A 26,410-nucleotide genomic window follows, 5' to 3' on the forward strand; every position below is an offset into this window, starting at 1 on the left:
TCCCTAATTCAGACAATTCATCCACATATTAACTCATGCTCTCCCTCATTCAGACAATTCATCCATTTTAAGAAACTACATGTATTTCTAGGACAAAAGTTGAGTGCACAAATAATGATGGAATATGTCGCTTTGGCTAGAAAATATGTTTTTTCTATCCATAGCGACATGTTCATTTGTGTCTTGCACACTCCAGGTTTGTACTAGAAACACATACGGCCCCTCATTTGATGCGCCAAGGGATGTCGTTTTTGCAAATGTGTACTTTTTGTGCCATAATTTAACTTCCTACGTGAGCAGTAATGCCACGTCAAGGCTTCAACCCTAATTACTGACCATTCACACGCCTTTCATATCTCCATTCACTCGCAGAAGCACACACCATTCTTTCCATACATTCACTCACAGAAGCACACACCATACTTTAAATACATTCACTCACAGAAGCACACACCATTCTTTCCCCTTACAATCCCAAAGAAATGATGGTAAAGGGAGAAAAAAAAATCACTTTTACAGCAAAAATAAGTTTTGCAGTAAAAATGCAAGGCGCTCCAGGGATGACATGGTTACTCACGTACCGCACAGGCTAAATGGCTGATTTTAATAATATTTGCAGTTCATCAGGATTTCAAAAATTGCCTCCCTCTACCGTTGGCTAAATTTAACCCCATGATCAAAGGGATCATAGGATTAAAAATTAGTATCGGCCATTTTTAAAAAGGGAATGTGACTTTTTATAGCTATATGATCGCTGTGGTAACATTGGCTACCACAGTGATCATTTAGCTAGAATACTTAAACTTTTTTTTTTTTTTTAAGTTAAACTACTTTGTTTAAATAATTTAATTTGGAGGTCTCTAGGCAATTTTGATCTTTTTTATCTGCCTTTAGAGACCCCCAAATAATTTTTTTTTACATTTTTATTTTTTTAACTTAATATGTTTTATTATGTTTTCACAAGCTATATACCGTTGGAAAGGCGAGGCGATTACCTTTCCAATGGTATATGTTGGGAGTATGTAGCTGCTTAGATACCTGAGATACAGGCATCTAAGCAGCATTCCCCCATACCTCTTTAACTGACAATTGTCAGTTGTTAATAAAGTTGCGCGGTGACGTCATCGCGTCATTGCGCGAGACGTCACCGGGCAGATCGGGTGGCTCCGGTGATGCCCTTCAGTTTGAGGGGCAGATCGCCGGGGTAGGTGGTGATGGAGGTCCACAGACCTCCATCAAGGTAAGGTAGTGCTAGTGACGGCATGGTGCCGTCGTTAGCACCTGACTGGGACTGCTAGCGACGGCATCATGCCGTCGTTAGCAGTCAAGGGGTTACAAATTCGGCGGGGGGGCAACAGGGGGGGCAAGGAATAACCTAGGGGGGGCAATTGCCCCCCCTTGCCCCCCTGTAGCGACGCCACTGATCACTAATAAACTGAAACTAAACATTAAATCTAAACACACAACAGAGAAGGACATACCTTTAGACTGCTGACTGAGACAAACATAACAAACGAGTGGGGCACACCTTATAAAGGAAACAGAAACTGAAGCTAAGAGCAGGACTGAAACAAAGTATCAGAAGTAAACGGCAGAGCACAAGGAAATCTAGGAATGGATTACAGCAAAGGGGAAACTGTAGCAAGACAGGGGAACTAGAGAGAAGCAGCTCCGCAGCCTGAACGGTACCTGACACCCACATAAAAGACTTATAAATAAACTGTAATCTTTTAGTTTAGATTCCGAATATTGTTGAATGGATTAGGCAGTGGCTGAGTGATAGACAACAGAGGGTTGTAGTCAATGGAGTATATTCAGAGCAAGGTCTTGTTACCAGTGGGGTACCTCAGGGATCTGTACTTGGACCCATTCTCTTTGATATTTTTATTAGCGATATTGCAGAAGGTCTTGATGGTAAGATGTGTCTTTTTGCTGATGACACAAAAATTTACAACAGGGTTGATATTCCTGAAGGATAAGCCAAATGGCAAATGATTTAGGTTAACTGGAAAAATGATCAGAGCTGTGGCAACTGGCATTTAATGTGGATAAGTGCAAAGTAATGCATCTAGGGCAGTGATGGGCAACCTTTTTGGCGTGGTGTGTCAAAAATCGGCAAAAAATCGAGCATAACTCGCGTGGTGTGTCACTTCGACAAAAAAACATAATTTTGCGCAATTTATAGTTTAACCCCTTGGCTGCTAAGCCATTTCACACCCTGGTGCTAAGCTAGTTTTCGGCATTTTGGTGCATCTCACGTTTAAACGTGTTTCAAGTAAATTTCTTGGGAATAAACTATACAAACCATATATTGTTTTTTTCAGCACACCCAGCAGATTCCAAATATACCATATGTGTATGTCTCATTAGGTTTGCAAAATACAACCAAAAATGGGAAAAAAGTGTAATTTTTCACTTCCAACTCAATAAAAACTAGTTAGTAATGTTATTTTTCTAAACTCTAATATCAAAACCTGTGTTGCTAAATATTTGTAGTAGGTAACTGGTCTAAAATAAACAGACATTGAGAACAGTAGACTGTGTTTTTCTAATATTTTATTGCTAAAAGTTAAATTTATTAGACTATCACAAAATTCATCTTTAAATTTAATGCATGGCTGCGTCAATTACACAGCTCTAGCTGCCCGGGATGTTAAAATATGCCAACAAAACTATATATTTTTAGAAACTACACCCCCAGCCGCAGCAAATGAGGTCTTATTTGTATTTGTATCACAAATCTGACTTGCACAACAAATAAGTGAATATCACACTTCTAAAAATAAAAAAAAAATTAAATTAAAAGCGACAAGTTCATTTATGTCTTCCGCACTCCAGGTTTGTCCTAGAAGCACATGCAGCCCCTCATTTGATGCGCCAAGGGTGTAGTTTCTGAAAATATATATTTTATGTACCATAATTTAACTTCCCAGCTGTCTAGAGCTGTCTAATTGCAGGCATCACCCCTAAATGTTTTAAGACAATTTTTTAACAAGATTATCCAATCTGCCATATCTGAAGTTAAAGTGGTCTAGACATCTGGGAAGTTAAATTAGGGTACATAAAGTACACATTTCAAGAAACTACACCCCTTGGAGCTTCAAATGAGGGGTTACATGTATTTCTAGGACAAAAGTTAAGTTCACAGATAATGATGGAATATGTCGCTTTGGCTAGAAAATATGTTTTTTCTAACCATAGCGACATGTTCATTTGTGTCTTGCGCACTCCAGGTTTGTCCTAGAAACACACGCAGCCCCTCATTTGATGCGCCGAGGGGTGTAGTTTTTGAAAATATGTACTTTTTGTGCCATAATTTAACTTCTTACGTGAGCAGTAATGCCATGTCAAGGCTTCAACCCTAATTACTGACCATTCACACGCTTTTCATATCTCCATTCACTCGCAGAAGCACACACCATACTTTCCATACATTCACTCGCAGAAGCACACACACCATTCTTTCCCCTAACAATCCCAAAGAGATGATCGTAAAGGGAGAAAAAAATCACTTTTACAGCAAAAATAAGTTTTGCAATAAAAATGCAAGGGGCTCCAGGGATGACATGGTTAACTTACGTACTACAGGCTATAGGGCTGATTTTTGCAGTTCATCTGGATTTCAAAAATTGCCTTCCTCTACCATTGGCTAAATTTAACCCCATGATCAAAGGGATCATGGGGTTAAAATTTAGTATCGGCCATTTTTAAAAAGGGAATGTGACTTTTTATAGCTGTATGATCACTGTGGTAACATTGGCTACCACAGTGATCATTTAGCTAGAATACTTAAACATTTTTTTTTTAAAGTTAAATCAGTTTATGTTTAGATAATTTAATTTGGGGGTCTCTATGCAATTTTGATCTTTATTTATCTGCCTTTAGAGACCCCCAAATAATTTTTTTTTACTTTTTTTGTACATTTTTATTTTTTTAACATAATATTTTTTATTCTTTTTTTGCAAGCATTATACCGTTGGAAAGGTGAGGCGATTACCTTTCCAACGGTATATGTTGGGGGTCTGTAGCTGCTCAGATGCCTGAGATACAGGCATCTAAGCAGCATGCCCCCATACCGTGAAAACTGACAATTGTCAGTTTTCAATAAAGTTGCGCGGTGACGTCATCGCGTCATTACGCGCGACGTCACCGGCCGGATCGGGTGGTCCCAGTGATGCCCTTCAAAATGAGGGGCAGATCGCCGGGGTAGGTGGTGATGGGGATCCACAGACCCCCATCAAGGTAGGAGAGTGCTAGCGACGGCATGGTACCGTCGTTAGCACCTGACTGGGACTGCTAGCGACGGCACCATGCCGTCGTTAGCAGTCAAGGGGTTAAACTACAAAAATGTATAATTGCAATATATAATTCTATTTAATAAACCAAAAACAAATTATTTAACATACCTGCTTAGTAACTTCTTTGTTCATCAGTCGATTTCGTATGTTGCCCTTGATATACCAATCCACACACATACACCAATCCACACACATACCAATCCACACACATACACCAATCCACACACATACCATTCCACACACACATACCAATCCACACACACATACCAATCCACACATATACCAATCCACACATATACCAATCCACACATACATACCAATCCACACACACATACCAATCCACACACACATACCAATCCACACACACATACCAATCCACACACACATACCAATCCACACACACATACCAATCCACACACATACCAATCCACACATATACCAATCCACACATATACCAATCCACACATATACCAATCCACACACACATACCAATCCACACACATACCAATCCACACACACATACCAATCCACACACATATACCAATCCACAAACACATACCAATCCACACACATACACCAATCCACACACTGTAACGCTTCACCATGCGCTGGCTGGACTTGTTTATTCTTTGCGTTATTCAGTTCATGTTTCCAGCCACTAGTGGCCGCCCTTGCCATTCAGAACCTCTCAGACTAATTATCAGGTCCAGCTGCAGTTGATCTCATGATCAAGTCAGCCTTTATAAACCTGCCCAGCCCTGCAGTCTGGGCCTTGTCATTGAAGTTGGAGGACTACCTGTTTGGTTCCTTGCCGTGTTCCAGTACCTTGCCGTGTTCCAGTACCTTGCCGTGTTCCAGTACCTTGCCGTGTTCCAGTACCTTGCCGTGTTCCAGTACCTTGCCGTGTTCCAGTACCTTGCCGTGTTCCAGTACCTTGCCGTGTTCCAGTACCTTGCCTTGTTCCAGTACCTTGCCTTGTTCCAGTACCTTGCCTTGTTCCAGTACCTTGCCTTGTTCCAGTACCTTGCCTTGTTCCAGTACCTTGCCTTGTTCCAGTACCTTGCCTTGTTCCAGTACCTTGCCTTGTTCCAGTACCTGCCGTGTTCCTGAGTTGCGGCCTGCGCCCCACTAGTGGACTCCCAAGAGGAGTGCCCTGCATCGCGACTCCCAGGATGACTGCCCACTAGCGGACTACCCTGGTTGAGTGCCCTGCGAGTGGGCAACCTGCCGTGTGCCCTGCAAGTGGGCAATCTGCCGTGTTCCTGAGTTGCGGCCAGCGCCCCACTAGTGGACTCCCAAGAGGAGTGCCCTGCATCGCGACTCCCAGGATGACTGCCACTAGCGGACTACCCTGGTTGAGTGCCCTGCAAGTGGGCAACCTGCCGTGTGCCCTGCAAGTGGGCAACCTGCCGTGTGCCCTGGAAGAGGGCTTCTAGTTGTGTGCCCCGCAAGAGTACTTTGGCGTAGTGGTGGGCTAAGCATACTATGGCCATAAGATGTGATGGAATCTCCAATAGTTATCTAATAGTCCTAGGCTAGTTTCTGTATAGTGTGTCCTGTCTTGTTCATGTATGTTGTATCCCCTGCACCTGGGCTCCTGCGTCCTCAGTTTGTGACACACACATACACCAATCCACACACACACATACCAATCCACACACACATACCAATCCACACACACATACCAATCCACACACACATACCAATCCACACACACACCAATCCACACACATACACCAATCCACACACATACACCAATCCACACACATACACCAATCCACACACATACACCAATCCACACACATACACCAATCCACACACATACACCAATCCACTCTCACTGTATGCTTTCCTACCTTTCCTCTTTTCTCCTTACAGCTCCTTTTCCTGCTCTTCGCTCCTCTTCTTCTTCAGTTCTTCTGTCTTCTTCCGAAATCCTGAAATCCTGCGCGTGTCACCCCAGATGGCTACGCGTGTCAGCACTGACACGCGTGTCATAGGTTCGCCATCACTGATCTAGGGCATTAAAACCCAAGGGCAGAGTATAGATACTGTTCTAACTTCAACGTGTGAGGAAAAGGGATTTAAGGGTGATGATTTCAGAGGATTTCCCATGTACTAATTCTACTACCAGCCTTTGTCAAAGTTTTGTGGTAGTAATTTTTTTATATGTTGTTTTTTTCCACACACATTGTTCTTTAGGTATGAATTTACAGCCATCGGTACAGTGGATCTGCACACCCCTGTTAAAATGCCAGGTTCTTGTGATGTTAACGAATGAGATAAAGATAAATCATGTCAGAACATTTTCCTATAACGTGAACAATTCAATTGCAAAACAAACTGAAATCTTTGAGGGGAAAATAAAAATAAAAAAAACCCTCACAATAACCTGATTGCACACCCTCTTATAACTGGAGCTGTGGCTGTGTTCAGAATTAACCAATCACATTCAACCTCATGTTAAATAGAAGTCATTACACACCTGCCATCTTTTAAAGTGACTAATTTGTGATTAATCACACATAAAGTTCATCTGTTCTAGTAGGATTTACCTGACATTTGCTTCGTTGCATCTCAGAGCAAAAGCCATGATCTGCAGACAGCTTCCAAAGCACAGAGGGATCTCATTGTTGAAAGATATCAGTCAGGAGTTGGGTACAAAAGAATTTCCAAAGCATTAGCTATACCATGGAACACAGTGAAGACAATATGGCACAACAAAGACATTACCAAGAACTGGACGTCCCTCCAAAATTGATGAAAAGACGATAAGAAAACTGGTCAGGGAGGCTTACAAGAGGCCTACTGCAACATTAAAGGAACTGCAGGAATTGTTGGCAAGTACTGACTGTGTGCTACATTTGACAACAATCTCCTGTATTCTTCATATGAATGGGCTATGGGGTAGGGTGGCAAGACGGAAGCCTTTTCTTACAAAGAAAAACATCCAAGCCTGGCTGAAGTTTGCAAAAACAAATATCAAGTCCCCCAAAAGCACATTGGGAAAATGTGTTATGGTCTGATGAAACCAAGGTTTTGGCCATAATTCCAAAAAGTATGTTTGGCGCAAAAACAACACTGCACATCACCCAAAGAACACCATACTCACAGTGAAGCATGGTGGTGGCAGCATCATTGGGGCTGTTTTTCTTCAGCTGGAACCAGGGCCTTAGTCAGGGTGGAATTATGAACAGGCAATTTTGGCACAAAACCTTCCGTTAGGAAGCTGAAGATGAAGAGGAAGTTCAACTTTCAGCATGACAATGACCCAAAGCACACATCCAAATCCACAAAAGTATGGCTTTACCAAACTAATTGCTGTAATAAAATCAAAAGGTGCTTTAACAAAGTATTAGTTTAAGAATTGAATTGTTCACGTTATAGGTCACGTTAAAGTTGGAAAAAGTTCTGACATGATTTATCTTTGTCTCATTCTTTAACATCACAAGAACCTGGCATTTTAACAGGGGTGTGTAGACGTTTTATATCCACTGTATATGTAACTGCCAAACACAACTTGTTTGAGGTAAAATGCCACATTTTTCATCTTGGAATTTTGACATCTGGTCCTTCTGACCCATGTCCTATTTGGGACATCGTTGAAGCCGACTAATTCAATTTACCTAATCAAACCATATTTTTTTGAAAACTAGACACCCCATGGTATTTCAAATGGTGTTTTTTTAACTCTTTATTGTACTAATTCTACCACCAGCCTTTGTCAAAGTCTTGTGGTAGTAAGGACCAGGTACAGAGCCACAGCAATAGGCTGTACACACTGCAATGCAAAGGCCCTGACTGAAAGCACTGCCTTCATTTGTCGTGGCATACTTTCTACAAGGTGCTAGAAACATTCCTGAGAGATTTTGATCCATATGGACATGATGGCATCACGCAGATGTGGCAGATTTGTCGGCTGCACGTCCATGATGCATCACTCATTTCACCACATCCCAAAGGTGCTCTATTGGATTTAGATCTGGTGACTTTGGAGGTCATTGGAGTACAGTGAACTCATTGTCATGCTCAAGAAACCAGTTTGAGATGATGTGAGCTTTGTGACATGGTGCATTATCCTGCTGGAAGTAGCCATCAGAGGATGGGTACACTTTGTTCATAAAGGGATGGACATGGTCAGGAACAATACTCAGGTAGGCTGTCACGTTTAAACAACTTCCCCCACACCATTACACCACCAGCAGCTTGAACCATTATTACAAAGCAGGATGGATTATGCCAAATTCTGACCCTGCCATCTGAATGTTGCAGCTGGAATTGATACTCGTCAGACCAGACACACGTTCTTCGAGTGCTCCATTGTCCAAATTTGGTGAGCCTGTGCGAATTGTAGCCTCAGTTTCCTGTTCTTAGCAGACAGGAGTGGCAGCCTGTGTGGTCTTCTGCTGCTGTAGCCCATCTGCTGCAAGGTTCGACGTGTTGTGCATTGATAGATGGTATTCTGCATACCTTGGTTGTAACGAGTGGTTATTTGAGTTACTGTTGCCTTTCTGTCATCTCGAACAAGTCTGCCCAATCTCCTCTGAGCTCTGTTGTGTCAGGGTCTGTTACAGGGTCACCGTACCCAAGGCTGGGTACCCCTGTTTGAGGGCTGAGGAATCACCAGTCAGTCCCTCGTACGGATAGCACTCAGCTATCCACGGATCATCCAGACCACTATTCGTAGTAAACCAAGAAGAACTCTCTTTATTACAAACACATCAGCCACATCCCATCACAAATCCCATCAGTATACAGGGGATGTATCAGGTGAGGGGATTACAGAATACAATGGGTTCCCCCACCTGTGTTATCCCCCCTGTAGTGCGGGTGCCGTCTGGGCAGACAGGGCTGTGTGGGCTGATTAAGAGCCCCAGCCAGATTATAGGATTGTCTCCTTGAAGGCTGAAGCTGAAGCCACATCAGTCTCTGGGCTGGTTACACAATAATACACAATATAATATATTACAAAAGTGCTCCGTGACCCGGCTAAACTTCATATGACACATGAGCCAGCTAGCCTGGCCCTGTCACAGATCTCCCCCTTGACCAACGGTCCGGCAGACCAGGCAGATTCACACGGGTCTGCTGCAGGCTGTCCGAGTGGACAAAGTTCAAAAGGTGCAGGCCTTAGTTCATGGCGCCCTTTGTCAGAAGCATCCAGAGAAGGTGGGCCAGGGCCCTGGTTGCCCAAAAAGATTTCCACATCCAGCCAAGTTTCGTTCTGCTCTGTTCTGGACTACACCTGCTGCTATGTCAGGGCGCTGGTATGTGGCTGCACAACCCTAGGTTCTCAACACCCGGGTGAGTGTGGTCGCCCTGCACCAGGCCCTGTCAAAACTCCACTCCTGCGCAATACCTCCTGAACTCCATCTATGGGCGCGCTGGGTCATTACAGTCGTCTGTATGGACCCGGTTTCCTGACATGATGTCAACAAGGCGTTCTCGTCCACACAACTGCCGTTCACTTTTCTCTTTTTCGGACCATTCTCTGTAAACCCTACAGATGGTTGTGCATCAAAATTCCAGTAGATCTGCAGTTTCTGAAATACTCAGATCAGCTAGTCTGGCACCAACAACCCTACCACGTTCAAAGTCAATTAAATCCCCTTTGTTCCCCGTTCTGATTCTCGGTTTGAACATCAGGAATTGAACGTGTACATAATAAAGAGGCCAGTGAGTGTAGATATCAGCTTACTGATATGCAAGAAAGTACACTAAATCTATCCCTTGCTTGCCTTAAAAGAAAGAAAACAGATGTTAACCATACTGGAAGTAATAAAGGTTGGAGCTAGAATGGAAGGAATGGAAGCTTAAACTTCATCTCGTAAATTCTTCACCTCCACCTCCACCGCCTTCATCCAGCATTTCAGGGTGCCTTGCTTTAAAGTTCATCAAGGAAGCAGTCTGGCCCACCATTGTACTGCTGGTTGAGGCTTTATAAAGGCAGGGCTTCACCAGGTAACAAGGTACAGCTGCTCTCAGTAATTAGACCTGGGCGCTACAGAGAGGGAAGTGTGGCCACTGGTGGTTGCAGGAAAACCACCATATGCTACTCTGCCCTCCCCACATATGCCACTCTGCCCTCCCCACACATGCCACATACCCCCCAGATATGCCACTCTGGCCTCCCCACATATGCCACTCTGCCCTCCCCACATATGCCACTCTGCCCTCCCCACATATGCTACTCTGCCCTCCCCACATATGCCACTCTGCCCTCCCCACATATGCCACATACCCCCAGATATGCCACTATGCCCTCTCCGCATATCCCTCTCCGCCCTCCCTGCATATGCCACATACCCCCAGATATGCCACTCCACCCTCCCAACATATGCCTTATACCCCCCTGATATGCCTTATGCCCCCAGGTATGCCACTGTGCCCCCAGATATGCCTTATATCCCCCATATGCCATAGAACCCTCTGATATGCCTGATACCCCAGATATGCCACTCAGCCCCCCAAATATGCCACTCGGCCCACCCAAATATGCCTTATATCCCATATGCCACTGTACCCCCCGATATGCCTTATAACCCCCTATATGCCACGCTGCCCCCCCAGATATGCATTATACCTCCAATTATGCCCCTGTGCCCCTTCATATGCCTTATAACCCCTGATATGATAATATGCCACTCTGCCCCACTGATATGCCTTATACCCTCTATATGCCACTGTGCCCCCCAAATATGCCTTATAACCCGCTATATGCCACTGTGCCCTTGATATGCCCCCCAGACTTACCCCCAGATAGTCTCCAGATTCCTCAGTGTTTAGTAGCGGCAACCGGTGAACATCTGCGTGATGCGCGTAGACAAACCTCTGCATCTGGCCGGCACTTTCGGTGGAGCTTCTATGACTGAGCAGTGGAAGGTCATGTGACACCGGTGCTCCATCATAGAAGCCCCAGTGGAAGTGCCGGCAGTAGCGGAGGATGTCTGCGCAGATGCCCACTGGCTGCCAGAGAGAATGATCCGTGCCCCCTGCAGCGCTGCGGCGGATCCTCTTCTCTGGCAGCCGGCGAACGTTGCGCAATGCGCGCAGACCACCGCCGGCTGTGAAAGAGGAGGATCCGGTCCCCTAGAGCGATGTGGGGATCTGGATCTTAGTGTTACTATGCGACCTATTTGAGGTCGGATAATAAAACGAGGGGTATTTTTCAGCGCATTTGCTCTGAAAAAACCCTCATCATAAGATAAAATCGATTCAACTAATCGATAATGAAATTCGTTGACAACGATTTTCATTATAAATTATTATCAATTTTATCGATTAGTTGTTTTTGCCCCACTCATTTTAGACTTTTTTTTTTTTTTTTTTTTTACATTTTGTAGGTACTGGATGGTTCCCTTGATGGTGGCATCACTGCATAATTATCTTTAAATGTTACCATATTTTTTTAAACTATTTTTATTTTTTTCCAATTTTTTTATTGTACTAATCACATTGTAATTTGAAAGCTGGGCTCCATTGACTTTGCATGGTTGAATTCAGTACCTGTATTGAACCTGCTGGAGAGCCCAGAGTTCTCAGGAGTGGAAACGTGTTTATTTTTTATAGGAACTCCGCCATTTTGTAAGAGGCGTGACGCATCTGACACTGGTGTAGAAGCAGTACTGTCGCAAAGAACCTAATACACCAGTTCTCTTCATCTCTGTGGCTACTTCTCGAAACGTTTCACTCCGGCTAAGAGGAATTACAACGTAGGCAACAGGGAGCTGATAGCGGTCATCGTCTCTTTGGAGGAGTGGCGTCACCTGCTTGAAGGGGTGCAGCTTCCCACACTCATCCTAGCCGAGCATAAGAATTTGCAATACATTTAATGCACTAAATACCTTAATCCTTCACCAGGCCAGATAGGCTCTTTTTCTTTTCCGATTTCCCTTCATTCTGATCTATCGACCAAGGACCAAGAACGTTGAGACGGACGCCCTCTCTCACATGTATGCAATACCAAAGGAGGAGAAGAAGCGTGCCCTGGAATGTATCATTCCTTCTGCCAAGGTAGTAGCTGTGCAACTGCTCTGTATAACACCCCTAATAAGCGCTACGTAAATTGTAAGTTGTTGGGGCTATATAAATAAAAGATAATAATAATAATCAAATGCACCACCAGTATGCAGGCAGGAGCCCCTTCATCATAACCTCCAGGCAAACAGTGCGTACTGACAGATCTGAGTACTATCTGAGGAACTTTTTACTGGTGGATCCTGTCATATAACAGGAAGTATGAAGCAAACTCTGCCATCACTGATACCCATAATGTAATATGTCTGTGACTCTGCAAATTCACAAGAGAGGGGTACCATACACCAAGTGGGCCCCTATCAGGCCTCTTACATTACCCAGCACTGTATTCGTACTGTGCAGTGCAGACACATATATAAATTACACTGCAGCAAGTAAGCAATTGGAGACCCCTTGCCAACTGGGGCAAATGCAGCAAAAACAAACACCTGTAGTATAGTGATCTCTCTCCCAATGGGTGCTGAAGCGTATGGGATACGGTGCAAAGTACAAAGGATCACAGGTAGCCAGCTGCCACCAAAGAATAAGCTTCTAGCCTGTGTTTCCATTCTGTGCCTGTCTATGTGCCCCTCGTTTTGATTTTATGGTCTATGGACTCGAATACATTTTGATACATTGTACAATGGATGCTTCCTCTCTATGTCCAATATTTGCACCAAGAACAAATATCGAGGAGGGGGTTGTATGTGTGGCGTTTTACTCTTCATCAGGTCAGGATTTACAGGACAGAAACCTCTATGGCCAGTATTTACATCATGAACTGATATCCAGTTTCAGCCAGAAGTCAGGGAGCCGTCAAACATCTAGTTTTAGCTGATGTTTCTTGAGGGGAAGGCATTAGCGGCTGATATTCTGACATCGACCAATAATAAGCAAGAGGTTCAGTGACTGGAGTAGTGGAAGAAGCCAACTTTAGTGGATATACCCATTTGTGGTCCCGAGATCCATAACTGTGCCATTTTTAATCCGGTCCTGCTTTTCAGTATATATCTGTGTAACACAGATCACTTCACGGTTGGATTAAGCAATATGCATTTAAAATTGGATTGTGCTGCTTTATACTCTATGTACATCACAGCTTTCTTCTCAATCATGCATACTTTTCGTGGGCAGACTCTGCTTTTTTACACAAATATAGTGCTTTAAACTTGTGTATGTGTGTGTTGCTTGGCTTTACCAAGGGGGAATAGTACTGGATATGTGACGCCACCTGCAGAAGAGCCCTGAAGGGTCCTAAAACGAGCAGCAGAGGGGAATAAATAATTCCAATCCACATTTTTCCTACTGCTATTCCAAGATTATTTTGCATACCAACGAAAGGTTGGGGACAAGTGTCTTAATCTTTTGGCTGTTACGTCATAGGAGAAAGGGAGTGTCATATTGTCACAGTCACAAACAAATGGCAATATACAATTTCCGTTCAGCATTACAGTTCTCAAAAACTTGTCAGGCTTCTCCACATTAGATAAAGAAGGACTGACAGGAGAGGCAATTGCCCACTGAATTTAAGATTTCAAGGTTTTTTTGGCTGTTAATTGAAATTCCATATAATCCTGCCATCAGCAACAGATTTACTGTTCCCGCTGCCCTAGGCCCCTTTTTGGTTGGTGTCTGCACCACATTAAAAGATGTGCTATGGCTTTAAGACACGCTGCACCAGGATATGATATCATATACCCATACTCCAAGTCAAAGATCTCCACTGTAACCAGCCCACTGAGTAGCAGGACACCAAGAGACTTGATTGCCCAAAAAAGTGATCTGCCCCCTAGTTTGGTATCAGGGAGACTGTCACCATCTGGACCTCCAAAACCTAGCCCTAGCTATCTTACGCCAAGATAAGTCACTGGCTGCCATGATACCCACAACATTGTAGAGGAATCAAATAAAGCAATTGACACATTTTGTTTTACAAAATTATTACAAACCATTATCAATATAAAGCACATTTAAAATTCAATGGAAATCTTACATGACAGTGAAAGCATAGTTTGCTTGCAATCTGTATGCAGGATACAAGATGTAGAAGGAAATTATCACACAGACTGCCTTTCATTAAACTCCATGACTTAGCTTGCAATGTTTCTGGGATCCTCTTGGCTTCCATACATGACGTATGAAGTTTTTCTATGTACAAAATCATGAACCTGAAAAATATAAAAATCTAGGTCAGGGTTGCCCAGCTGGTAGGCTGTTCTTTGAACAACCCTCCTATGAGAAATCTAAGCTTTATGTTGGATTGCTCTATAGAATCCTCCATTTAAAATTCTAAAGATAACAAAAACAGTTTTATCAAAGACAGACAGCATCTATGAAAAATACATATTGAAGTATTTTGGTTAATTAACCTATTAAGGACTAAAGCTGTGTTTTTCCATTTTTACACTCAATGACCCACTCAAAATATCTTAAGAAATAAGGAACCACTACTACTCCTGGACAGCTGTTCTATTAAGTTTATTCTGTGACAATATGGATATCTGGAGCGGCCTCTCCCCCAGGATGCATCGTCCAGAAGGGAGCGTTGCTGAGACTGGGGTCAAGTCAGTGACTATATCTCCCCCAGGATGCTGGTCTCAGTAGGAGAAACTGAAGGGTCAGTAGTCGGTAGCAGGTTTTACCTGAGCTGGGGTAGACACTGGATAGGGAGAAAAGTATTGATCCCTCTGCCTCCAAGCATTGCCTTTACAGAGGCTGCCAAGTTTTAAGCTCAATGCTGACAGATCTGAAGACTCTGTCGCAAACTAGAGCCCTGCGCGGGACTGCTTTTTGAATCACGCTCCCGCCCGCTCCTGCTGTTTTGAATCCCGCTCCCGCCCGCTCCCGCAATGTGGGTGTTCCGCTCCCGCCACATTTGTGGCCAATCCCGCCCGCTCCCACCACATTTGTGGCCAATCACGCTCGCCTCTTTACCTGATTTACCGCGCAGTCCCGCAAGGCTGCCCTCGAGTTGTTCCCTCACAGCGCCTCTTCTCTTGCTCCACCCAGGAACAAGGTGGAGTCACAGGAAGTGACGTCACATCACGCGACTCCGCCTTGTTCATGGGCAGAGCAAGATAGGAGAAACCGTAATGGAGCAGCGAGAAGGCATCCTTGCGGGACTGCGCGGGATTACCGGGACCCACAGGTACAGTGCCTGACCGGCCGCTCCCGCCCACAGCCCCAGAAAGACCGTCCGCAAGTTTTTTTTTTCCCAATGCAGTCCTCTACCGCACACCTCCCCAGAAATGGACACACACCAAACTCTTGGGGAAGACTTCGCTGTTTATTGCAAGGCAGACAAGATTATGTAGGAAAACAAGAAGTGGGTAAAACACTACAAACAACCAAGTACTTTGTATACAAAAGGAAAGTTAACAAGGAAATTAACTCAGGCATTTAATTAATACAATACAATAGTTCACACCACAACTGTCACGAACTGAGGACACAGATAGATAAGGAGCCCAGGTGCAGGGGATACGAGGGGCTCTGTCTGTACCCCACGATGCATGACGGCCTGGGGTTGTTACAGACAGGCGCAGGAATGAACCAGAGACAGAAGATCAGGTTTAAGAGCTGTATTGCATGTGATGGTACAACAATAATTGAACAAGGAATGTCACTTGGCAGGAAGCCCTCTTGCGGGGCACACGGCAGATAAGCCCTCTTGCGGGGCACACGGCAGATAAGCCCTCTTGCGGGGCACACGGCAGATAAGCCCTCTTGCGGGGCACACGGCAGATAAGCCCTCTTGCGGGGCACACGGCAGATAAGCTCCCTTGCGGGGCACACGGCAGATAAGCTCCCTTGCGGGGCACACGGCAGATAAGCTCCCTTGCGGGGCACACGGCAGATAAGCTCCCTTGCGGGGCACACGGCAGACAAGCTCCCTTGCGGGGCACACGGCAGACAAGCCCTCTTGCGGGGCACACGGCAGACAAGCCCTCTTGCGGGGCACACGGCAGACAAGCCCTCTTGCGGGGCACACGGCAGACAAGCCCTCTTGCGGGGCACACGGCAGACAAGCCCTCTTGCGGGGCACACGGCAGACAAGCCCTCTTGCGGGGCACACGGCAGACAAGCCCTCTTGCGGGGCACACGGCAGACAAGCCCTCTTGCGGGGCACACGGCAGATAAGCTCCCTTGCGGGGCACACGGCATATAAGCTCCCTTGCGGGGCACACGGCAGATAAGCCCTCTTGCGGGGCACACGGCAGATAAGCTCCCTTGCGGGGCACACGGCAGACAAGCCCTCTTGCGGGGCACACAGCAGACAAGCCCTCTTGCGGGGCACACGGCAGACAAGCCCTCTTGCGGGGCACACGGCAGACAAGCCCTCTTGCGGGGCACACGGCAGACAAGCCCTCTTGCGGGGCACACGGCAGACAAGCCCTCTTTCGGGGCACATGGCTGGCCGCAACTCAGGAACATGGCAGGTTGCCCACTTGCAGGGCACACGGCAGGTTGCCCACTTACAGGGTACTCGACTTTGGAGTCCACTTACTGGGGCGCTGGCCGCAACTCAGGAACATGGCAGGTTGCCCACTTGCAGGGCACACGGCAGGTTGCCCACTTGCAGGGTACTCTACTTGGGAGTCCACTTAGTGGGGCGCAGGCCGCAACTCAGGAACACGGCAGGTACTGGAACACGGCAGGTACTGGAACATGGCAGGTACTGGAACAAGGCAGGTACTGGAACAAGGCAGGTACTGGAACAAGGCAGGTACTGGAGCAAGGCAGGTACTGGAGCAAGGCAGGTACTGGAGCAAGGCAGGTACTGGAGCAAGGCAGGTTCTGGAGCAAGGCAGGTTCTGGAGCAAGGCAGGTTCTGGAGCAGATCCCTGTTCATATGTATCACCCTTGTCTTCCCAATATTCCCGCAGAGCTGCCTGGCCCTGCGTGCACCCCTGAATTTCCCCGTGTCCTGGTAGCGACACTTATCCCAGAGAGGGAGATTGAGGGTCTGCGTAGCCCTCCCGATGCATCAGTATTGACACCGGTCCCTATCCCCAAAGTGTTTCCTGAGTCCCTGGATGAAATCCAGACCCCTGTCCCTGAGTACACCCCTTTTGTTCCCGAGATCTCAGCAGAGCTGCTGAGTGCACCCAGTAACCCCGTAAGGGTACTGGCCCCCAGCCCTGACAATGCCCCAGACCTGCCCGCAGAGACCCTGGTCCCGGTGCCTCTTTCTACGGTGCTTGGTGGCCCAGGAGTGGCACCAAGTTTAGCCCCGGGGGTAGAGGTTGTATTTCCTGTTGTCTTTTCCCAGCTCCCGGTAGAGGCCCCTCTTCCTACCTCTACGTGTTTCCCAGGTTCCCCGAGTGGCCCCGGCCCGATGAGCACAGCTTTCCTTCCATGCAACCCTGGCCTGGCAGCTGCCCCAGACCCAGTTCCCAAGGCCAAGGCTAGGGAGCAAAAGTCCCCAGCTGCCCCTGTTACCTCGGTGAGGGGGATAGCCATGTGCCCCCGGCTGAGCTGGGACCGTCCTCCAATTCACAGAGGACTACTGACTATTTTTTTGGGCAACCAGGGCCCCGGCCCACCTTCTCTGGATGCTTCTGACAAAGGGCGCCATGAACTAAGGCCTGCACCTGTGAACTTTGTCCACTCGGACAGCCTGCAGCAGACCCGTGTGGATCTGCCTGGTCTGCTGGACCGTTGGTCAAGGGGGAGATCTGTGACAGGGCCAGGCTAGCTGGCTCATGTGTCATATGAAGTTTAGCCGGGTCACGGAGCACTTTTGTGTCCGGTTCCGTATACCGTGACCCGGTAATATTTTATAAGATGGTTTATTGTGTAACCGGCCCAGAGACTGAATGTGGCTGCAGCTCCAGCCTTCAAGGAGACAATCCTATATTCTGGCTGGGGCTCTTAATCAGCCAGCACAGCCCTGTCTGCCCAGACGGCACCCGCACTACAGGGGGGAATAACACAGGTGGGAGAAACCATTGTATCCCTTAATCCCCTCACCTGATACATCCCCTGTATACTGATGGGATTTGTGATGGGATGTGGCTGATAAGATTGGGGGTTGGGTTTGGTGCACATTGAATTGAGATTGTATAAAGTTCTGTGTGTTTGTAATAAAGAGAGTTCTTCTTGGTTTACTACGAATGGTGGTCTGACTGATCCGTGGATAGCTGAGTGCTATCCGTATGAGGGACTGACTGGTGATTCCTCAGCCCTCAAACAGGGGTACCCAGCCTTGGGTACGGTGACCCTGTAACAGTCACTTTGTTCAATGCCCTAGCTACTGGCACCCTTTTATTCTCTCAATTCTCCGTTTATTGAGCAGGGCAAAATGTAGGGTACATGAACAATGTAAAGTTACAAAATCCAGACGTTGTAGAGAAGTGTATACAGTCAATGGCACATGAGACAGTAGGATGTACATGAACGGTAGATTCCACAGGACAAACCCCGTAGTATATCGATAATCAAGAGAATACATAAATTAACATGTGCAGCCATATGGTGAGGTTGGGCCGTGCATGACGAAACAGAGTCGGAATATGACTCAATACACTCATATTTTCAAAGCAAATAACAGATACATCCAGATGTCACAGAGACATCAAAACAGATAGTGTTACATGAATCCCTAAAATGTACATCAATGTGATTCTCAGCATGATAAGCCCAGCATGTTATCAGTAACATAACATAACATCAGTAACATAAGTGAACATGCGCAGCTGGACGGTGAAAGTTGAGCCTTGCGAGGTCAAACAGAGTCAAAATAAACAAAATCAACTAGAAACAAACAAACCCAAAAGCTTCAACAGCAATCACTCCAAAAACAGCATCGAAATATGAAAAGAGAGACGCGTCAAGTCGGCCATATCGGTAAGTATAATGTTATGTGGTAATGAAATACATCACAAATGAAATGCAGAAAATAAACATACAAATAAAGAACAGAGTCCCCCAAAAAAAGAAAAAAAAGTACCGTCTGGTGTCCCTACCTGTCCTAGAAGTGTCACGTCAGGGTGCTTGTTGGGAGGATGTGGAGAGGGAGGTAGCAGTCAAGTGAGGGCCAAGTATAAGCCGAAGGTCTGCAAAAGCAACAAATATGTGCCACCAGAACCACCTCTTAGCATGTTAGAACCCCTTCCCCCTGGATGACCACACCAACGCCACCATTTGTTGCATAAAAGTTACTTTTTGTAACCACATGTGAATCGGGGGAGCCGTAGAATCGTGAGTGACTTCTTATATGTGTGTTGTTGTAGAGAGTTGAGGTGTAATAAAACAGCCTCGGGCCTGCAAGATAAGTCCATACCACCTACCCATTCCACCACCTTCAAGACCGTCTGCCAGTAAGGTTTGACCATAGAGTACAACCACCAGATGTGGTACAAAGTACCCTTATGCGTCTCACACCTTCAGCATATATCTGGGACGGAAGCATAGAACCTATGGAGATCCACGGGCGTTTTGTACCATCTCGTCAAAAGTTTGTATGAGCATTCCTAAATCCTGCTAGAGATGGAGCCCCTGTGGATAGCAAACAATACTCTTGGGGTGTCTGTGAAATAGAGAGATCCCCCTCCCACATGCTCAGAAAGTAGGGTTTCGACGTGGAGGTAGACTTCAAAAGGAGGGCATATAAGGCTGAGAGCAAGTGTGGAGTCTCCAAGCTAGTAGAGCACAGAGATTCAAATTTGGATAATGGTCAAAACAGGGTGGGGGAGTCTTGGGAATTGAAGTATAAAATGTTGTATTTGTAAATAAAAAAAGGAGTTCGGCAGAAGTAAGAGATGGTTTGCCATAAAATGTCCCCGCTGAGATGAGAGTGTCACCTATAAACATAGAGTGGAAACGGACCAATTTCCATGGGAGAAAGAGTTTAAGAGCAGAGCGGTGAATCGTCATACTAAGGGGGAAGTTGGGATTAGGTATAATAGGATAGATGAGACTAGGATCAAAGGTTAAAACACCCTCTTTCAGTATTTTCCCCAAAACCCTCAAAGTAGAACCAACAGTGACCTGAGGTCTAAGGTTTATGCGTTTCCTGAAATCAGGTAACCAAGGGAAACAATGGAGTGGTAAGCCCACAAAGGCCTCCTCAATTTCCAACTACTGTTTGGAAGCCGAAATAGACCATTCCACAACTCTACAGAGATGTGCCGCCTGCCAGTATTTCTCTAGGTCCGGTAACCCTAATCCACCTTTTAATTTAAGCCTAATTAAATGTGAGTGGGACAGTCTAGGAGACCTGGAGCACCAGACACAGGACTGAAAGAACTGATGCCATTTCTTGAAAAATGAACGAGGGATAAAAATGGGCAGAGTTTGGAACAAATATAAAAATCTAGTGAGAATATTCATTTTTATTACGGCTACCCTACCAAACCATGAAACATTGGTATAGTCTCCGTAGATTGGTAGAGACGGGAGAAAGTAAAGGAGCAAGGTTCAATGAAAAGAGAAGGGAGAGGTCCATTGGTATTTGGAGACCCAGGTAAGATATGGCTCGGATGCACACTCTGAATAGGAATTTGTGAGTTGATTCCAATAACACCTCAGCGGGGATGTTGCAACATAGTAATTCAGACTTAGGAAGGTTTATCTTATAATTGGAGAGTGTGCCAAAGGTTTGCAATTCCACAAGCATGTGGGAGAGGGAGTCTAGCGGATTGGAATTGATATACAGCATATCATCCGCGTAAATTGCCAATTTACGCTGAACCCCAGCAACAGGAATGCCTGTAATGGAGGAGTTAGCACGAATGGCTTTTGCCAGGGGCTCCATCCCCAGCACAAGAGGAGCGGTGACAGTGGGCAACCCTGTCTAGTGCCGTTCGACAGGGTGACCTGTTGAGATAAGAGCCCATTGACTTTGATCATTGCTGTAGGGTTGTGATACAGAGCCCCAATCCAACTAAGAAAGTGTTGTCCTAGTCTCAATCTCTCCAGTACCAGAAAGAGGTAAGCCCAGGCCACCCTGGCGAAGGCCTTTTCTGCGTCTAGCGAGGTCAGGGTAAGAGGAAGCTGCTAATATGTAGAGTGTTGTCCCTAGCCTCCCTGCCGGGTACAAAGCCCACCTGGTCCCTGTGTATAAAACGCGGAATAAATGGTGACAACCTTGGGGCTAGAATTATGGCCAGTAGTTTAATATCTGTGTTGAGTAAAGAAATAGGGTGGGAGCTGCCACAAATATCAGAGGGTTTGTCTGGTTTCAATATTAAAGAAATATGGGCCGAGTTGGACTGCGGGTCTAAATGAGAACCCGACATCTGGGAGTTAAACATATTCACCAGGTGTGGGCCCAAAATAGGGAGACATTTCTTGTAATATGTAATGGTAAGGCCATCTGGCCCTGGGCATTTGCCCTGTTGAGTGGATTTTACGGCATCTCCAACCTCCTCAAGTGTAATGGGAGAATTAATAAGTTCTGATTCCGCGCGAAAGGGTGTGGAAGGTGTTTGTCTAAATATGCATCTAAGACCTGTACATAGTTAGGAAGAGCCTCCTGCACTGATGGTAGGTTGTATAGTCCCTGGTAATACTTGCAAAAGTATTCCACTATATCAGGAGTTGAGGATACATGTCTGCCTCTATCATTGCGAAATCGTGCTATAAACTGATTTGAGTTTTGTGCTCTGAGGGCTCTGGCCAGCAGTTTACAGAGTTTGTCCCCGTATTCATGAAAGTGCCGTTTCGTTAAAAGATATTGGCGTTTAAGACACCTATTTGTGATAGTGGCTAGTTGGAATTGAAGGGTGTCTAATTATGTTGAGATTTATGCAGTCTCTCCAATTCCGTTATCTTTTTGATTAAATCAAGAGTATTTGCTAATGCCAGCTTTTTGAGATGACAACCGCTTTATGAGCTTCCCACACAGTGGGTAAAGGAATCCCCGGGGTAATATTTTCTGTGAAGTATAAATGTAAATGCTCAGCAACGTCTGAGTGCGGGGTCTGAGAAAATGTTTTCATTTAAGCGCCATACGCAGGGTCGAACGGGAAATGAAGCAAGTTTGATGGTCATGAAGACCGGCACGTGATCACGTCACTCAAGAAGTATGGAGTGTAGGGAGGTGGTGATGTGTGAGGAAAAAAGTGTCTACACGTGTGTGGCGGTTGTGTAAGGCAGAGTAAAATGTGTAGTCTCTGGTTGTGGGGTGTTGCGTTCTCCAAGCATCTATAAGTTGTGCCAAATGCAATAGCCACTTGACCCACTTTATCTGTGTATGGGGAACAGAAGAGGTACCAGTAGAGTTATCAAGTGTGGGATTAAAAGTCATGTTAAATTCGCCTCCTAAAATAGTCATACCCTCTTGGAATTCCATTATTCTTTTCAAGATCACTGTGAGGAATCGAGATTGATGGCGATTAGGGGCATATACGTTAGCCAAGGTGACTTTATGGGTGCCTAAAAACCCTTTGATAAAAATACATCTGCCAGCTATCCAATTTATGAAAGGGCAAATGTCTATGGAGAAGAATAGCCACTCCTCATGATTTGGCGTCTGAGCTACTAGAAGTAAAAGAGGAGGGAAATTGTTTATTAGTTAATTTGGGTTCCCGAGTGGCCTTAAAATGTGTTTCTTGTATAAAAGCTATTTTGGATTTACTGTGTCGAAGTAAACTAGTTTGGATCTCTGTTCAGGTTTTTTGAGACCCCTAATATTCAGGGAAATCAATTTAATAGGATCAAGCATCATGTTATAGGCGACTGGCAGGACCGTATGGGACCGATGACAAGGTAAGATGAATATCGAGAACAGCAGGAGTAGACAATGCTATCGGAGCAAGAAACAGAAAAACAAAACATACTCTCATTAAAATAATAAGAGCTGGATGCCATGGCATCAACAAATGAGCATTATGACCAGAAAACTGGGCACAGACCACAGGACAGAGACCAAAGGGACTCTGAGTGGTAGGCTCTGGGGGTTATCTGTAGTAGTGTAGTGAAAACATGTGAGAAAGTAAAAGAAGTACCATAAAATTAAAGAAAAATTAAAACAAAATTCAAGAAAAAAGTAGATGTATTAATGTAAAGAGTGATCTGCACGCCGAGAGAGGCTTTCTTGGGTGAAAAAGTGTGTGGAGGGTGTGTAATAAAAAGGGCCATAGCTGCATAAGGGTGAATGTATACCAGCATGTATGTATAACTGGGTGTAGAACAGCATATGTGTGTATGTAAAAGAAGTACCGCATCAAAAGGAGCATAAAATCAAAGAAAAATTGTACAGAAAATGTGGGTCGGTAACAACAAAAAGTCGAGAAGAGAACACGGTTTGCCCAGTGTGGAAAAGTTAGTGGGCAGCAGAGATGCGATGTAAACTACGGAAGAAGGCAAAGGTACTCAGCCGTTCCCAGTAGCGGTGTTATTGATCCATCTGCGGCGATGGAGACGCTGTGGAAGAGATGACCAGACGGCTTTCGGGATGGATGAAATGGAGGACTTGTGCGTTGAAGACGACCATTCCGGCAACTCCAGAGGAGGAAGTCCCAAGGATTGCAGAAATTCAGATAAGTCTGTAGGATGACGTAAAATCACTGCTTGTGTACCTTTTTTGCAATCAAGGAGGAGGGGAATCCCCACTGATATGGGAGTGAAGCCTCCCGTAACATTATGGTGAGTGGGTGCAGCATCCTCCTAATCTGTAAGGCAATAGGGGAGAGATCCTGAAAAATGCCTTGGTAGGCAGGTCTTTCATTGCCTCCCACCAAGCCGGATCCGCTTGTGAGAGCAGCAGAGTTTCCGACTCGGCCACAGATGGGGAGCCAGAGCGAGTGCTGTGTGGACTTGGAGGGGGTGTTACCATCTTGCCAGGTAGGCCTCTTTGCTCCGGCTCGGAGAAACTTTGAAAAAAGGACTGGGCGGAGGTGCCAGAATGTTTGTCCTTGACCCCTGGGGGTTTAGGAGTAGCCACGGTCCTCGGGTGTTTGCCCATATTCGGAGTAGTCACCCTTAAGTCAGCGAAAATTAAGGAAAGCCTCGGCGCTCAGCAGTTACACATGCATCTCCATTGACCGCTAGCCATGCCCCCTACTGGCACCCTTTTAGACCCTCAATCTAATGTTGCCTATATAACTGTTATACTTAAACTTGGTACTATGTAGCAGTTTTCGCCCAATCTTTCTGTCAGGGTCCATCCAGGCTGCGGAGCTGCATATCTCTGTTTTTCCCTGCCTTGCCTCAGTTTGCATGTTTTGCTGTGGTCCACTCCTGGATTTCCGTATGCTGTCCTGAACCTCTGATTCCTTGATTCCAGTCTGCTCTTTGCTTCAGCTCTGTTTCCTTTATAAGGTGTGTCCCACCCGTTTGTTCTGTTTGTCTCAGTCTGCAGTCTAAAGGTATGTCCTTCTCAGTTCTGTGTTTGGATTCAATGTTTAGTTTATCAGTACTTTCGTTAGGACCCACCGTCATTGGAGTACTTTGGCGTAGTGGTGGGCTAAGCATACTATGCCATAAGCTGTGACGGAATCTCCAATTGTTATCTTATAGTCCTAGGCTAGTTCCTGTATTCATGTTTGTCTGTCTCTTATGTACCTTTGCCCTTCTTCCCTGAATCATCTGAGGATTCTGGTTCCTCTCTCCTCTCCCCACGTCCCAGTTAAGATGTCCTATCCTTGCTTAAAGGAGAAGCGTCCGAGGACTCCGGCTCCTCACTCCTTCCCCTGTGTTCCTTGCCTTGTTCCCTCTCCTTTGTTGTGCCCTGTATCATGCATGTCATGTCTGGTTATGTTCCTTGCTCTGTCCTCCTTGCTCCTTGCTCTGTCCTTGCTTGCTACGTTTCTGTTGATGCTCTGCTTAGCTTCCATACTGCCAGCCTGCGGCATCCTGCACATGATTCCAGTGCTATGTTTCATTCCTGCTCCAGGGTGCCTGCAGGATATCTCTAAGTTTTGTTTGCTTTGTCAGTTCCAAGTTTAGTTCGGATTTCCACATCCAGCCAAGTTTCGTTCTGCTCTTTTCTGGACTACATCCGCTGCTATGTAAGGGTGCTGGTATGTGGCTGCTCATCCCTAGATGCCCACCTGGGAGAGTGCAGTCGCCCTGTACCAGGCCCTGTCCAACTCCACTCCTGCGCAATACCTCCTGAACTCCATCTATGGTCCTCTGTATGGACCCAGTTCCCTGACACTTTCTTATTAATTCTGATCTACAAATTCTGCCAAAAATATTAGCTACTAGACTCCAACCCCTCATAACAGGTTTGATTCATCAGGATCAAGTCAGATTTGTACCTGGGAGAGAGGCCAGGGATAACACTATTAGGGTAATTAATATGTTGGCAATAGTGAAATCCCATTTCTTTTGGTGTCAATGGACACCGAGATAGCCTTTGATAGGGTGTTCTGGGCCTTTTTATTTAAAGTACTCGAACTGTTGGGATTGGGTTCCAGATTTGTACAACAAATTAAAGCTCCTAAAATCACGTTCGTATTAATGGTACCCTTTCTGACAGGATAACCCTATCGAATGGCACGAGGCAGGGCTGTCATTTATCCCCCTTACTTTTTAATTATGGAGCCTCTGACAAATGCCTTGCGAGCAAATCTGCACATTAAAGTTCTTTCTGTTGATGGCTTTGTACATAAATTATCTATATATGCAAATTACATGCTTTGCATGGTTACGGACCCACTGGTGTCTCTCTCACATATAATCTCAGCGCTGAAACTTTTCCATACTTTATCTAATTATAAAATAAATTTACAAAAATCAGAAAATTTGGGAACCCATATCCCTACCTCCCTCAAATCCCAGATCCTACAATGTCATCCTTTCAGATGGAGAGAGACCTTTTTAACTTATCTAAGGTTACGTATTCCGACTGTGCTCTCTCAATTGGCTGAATTTTATACCCTTATTATGTTCAATATCTGCTGACCTCAGGAGGCGGTCATTTCCTCACTCTGGTTTGGGAGAATCGGAGTAATTAAAATGAATATCTTGCATCTCATAGTAAGGGCTTGCATTGTTTAAGTGACTTGCTTTCTGTAAGTGGCCAGTTTGTGAGCAACAGCAGCAGTTAGTGCAACACAGGAGTTGTAACGAGAAACTAAGGTAAGACAGATAATGTTTAAATTAGTTAAATCCGCACATCGCTCCATAAAGTATGAGCAAGCTTG

At 45.5% G+C, this 26,410-nt stretch overlaps 1 protein-coding gene across 1 annotated transcript in view; it reads right to left on the reverse strand.

Annotated features, from left to right (window-relative positions):
• CNTD1 (cyclin N-terminal domain containing 1) overlaps window positions 1-26,410 on the reverse strand; it is a 130,231-nt gene that overhangs the window by 68,758 nt on the left and 35,063 nt on the right. Inside the window, exon 3 of the mRNA XM_053453805.1 lies at window positions 14,308-14,482. Within this exon, the coding sequence (XP_053309780.1) occupies window positions 14,308-14,482 (175 nt within the window). The remainder of the gene's footprint in view (window positions 1-14,307; window positions 14,483-26,410) is intronic.

The sequence above is a fragment of the Spea bombifrons genome, chromosome 13 (genome assembly GCF_027358695.1).
Source record: "Spea bombifrons isolate aSpeBom1 chromosome 13, aSpeBom1.2.pri, whole genome shotgun sequence".
Lineage (NCBI taxonomy): Eukaryota > Metazoa > Chordata > Amphibia > Anura > Pelobatidae > Spea > Spea bombifrons.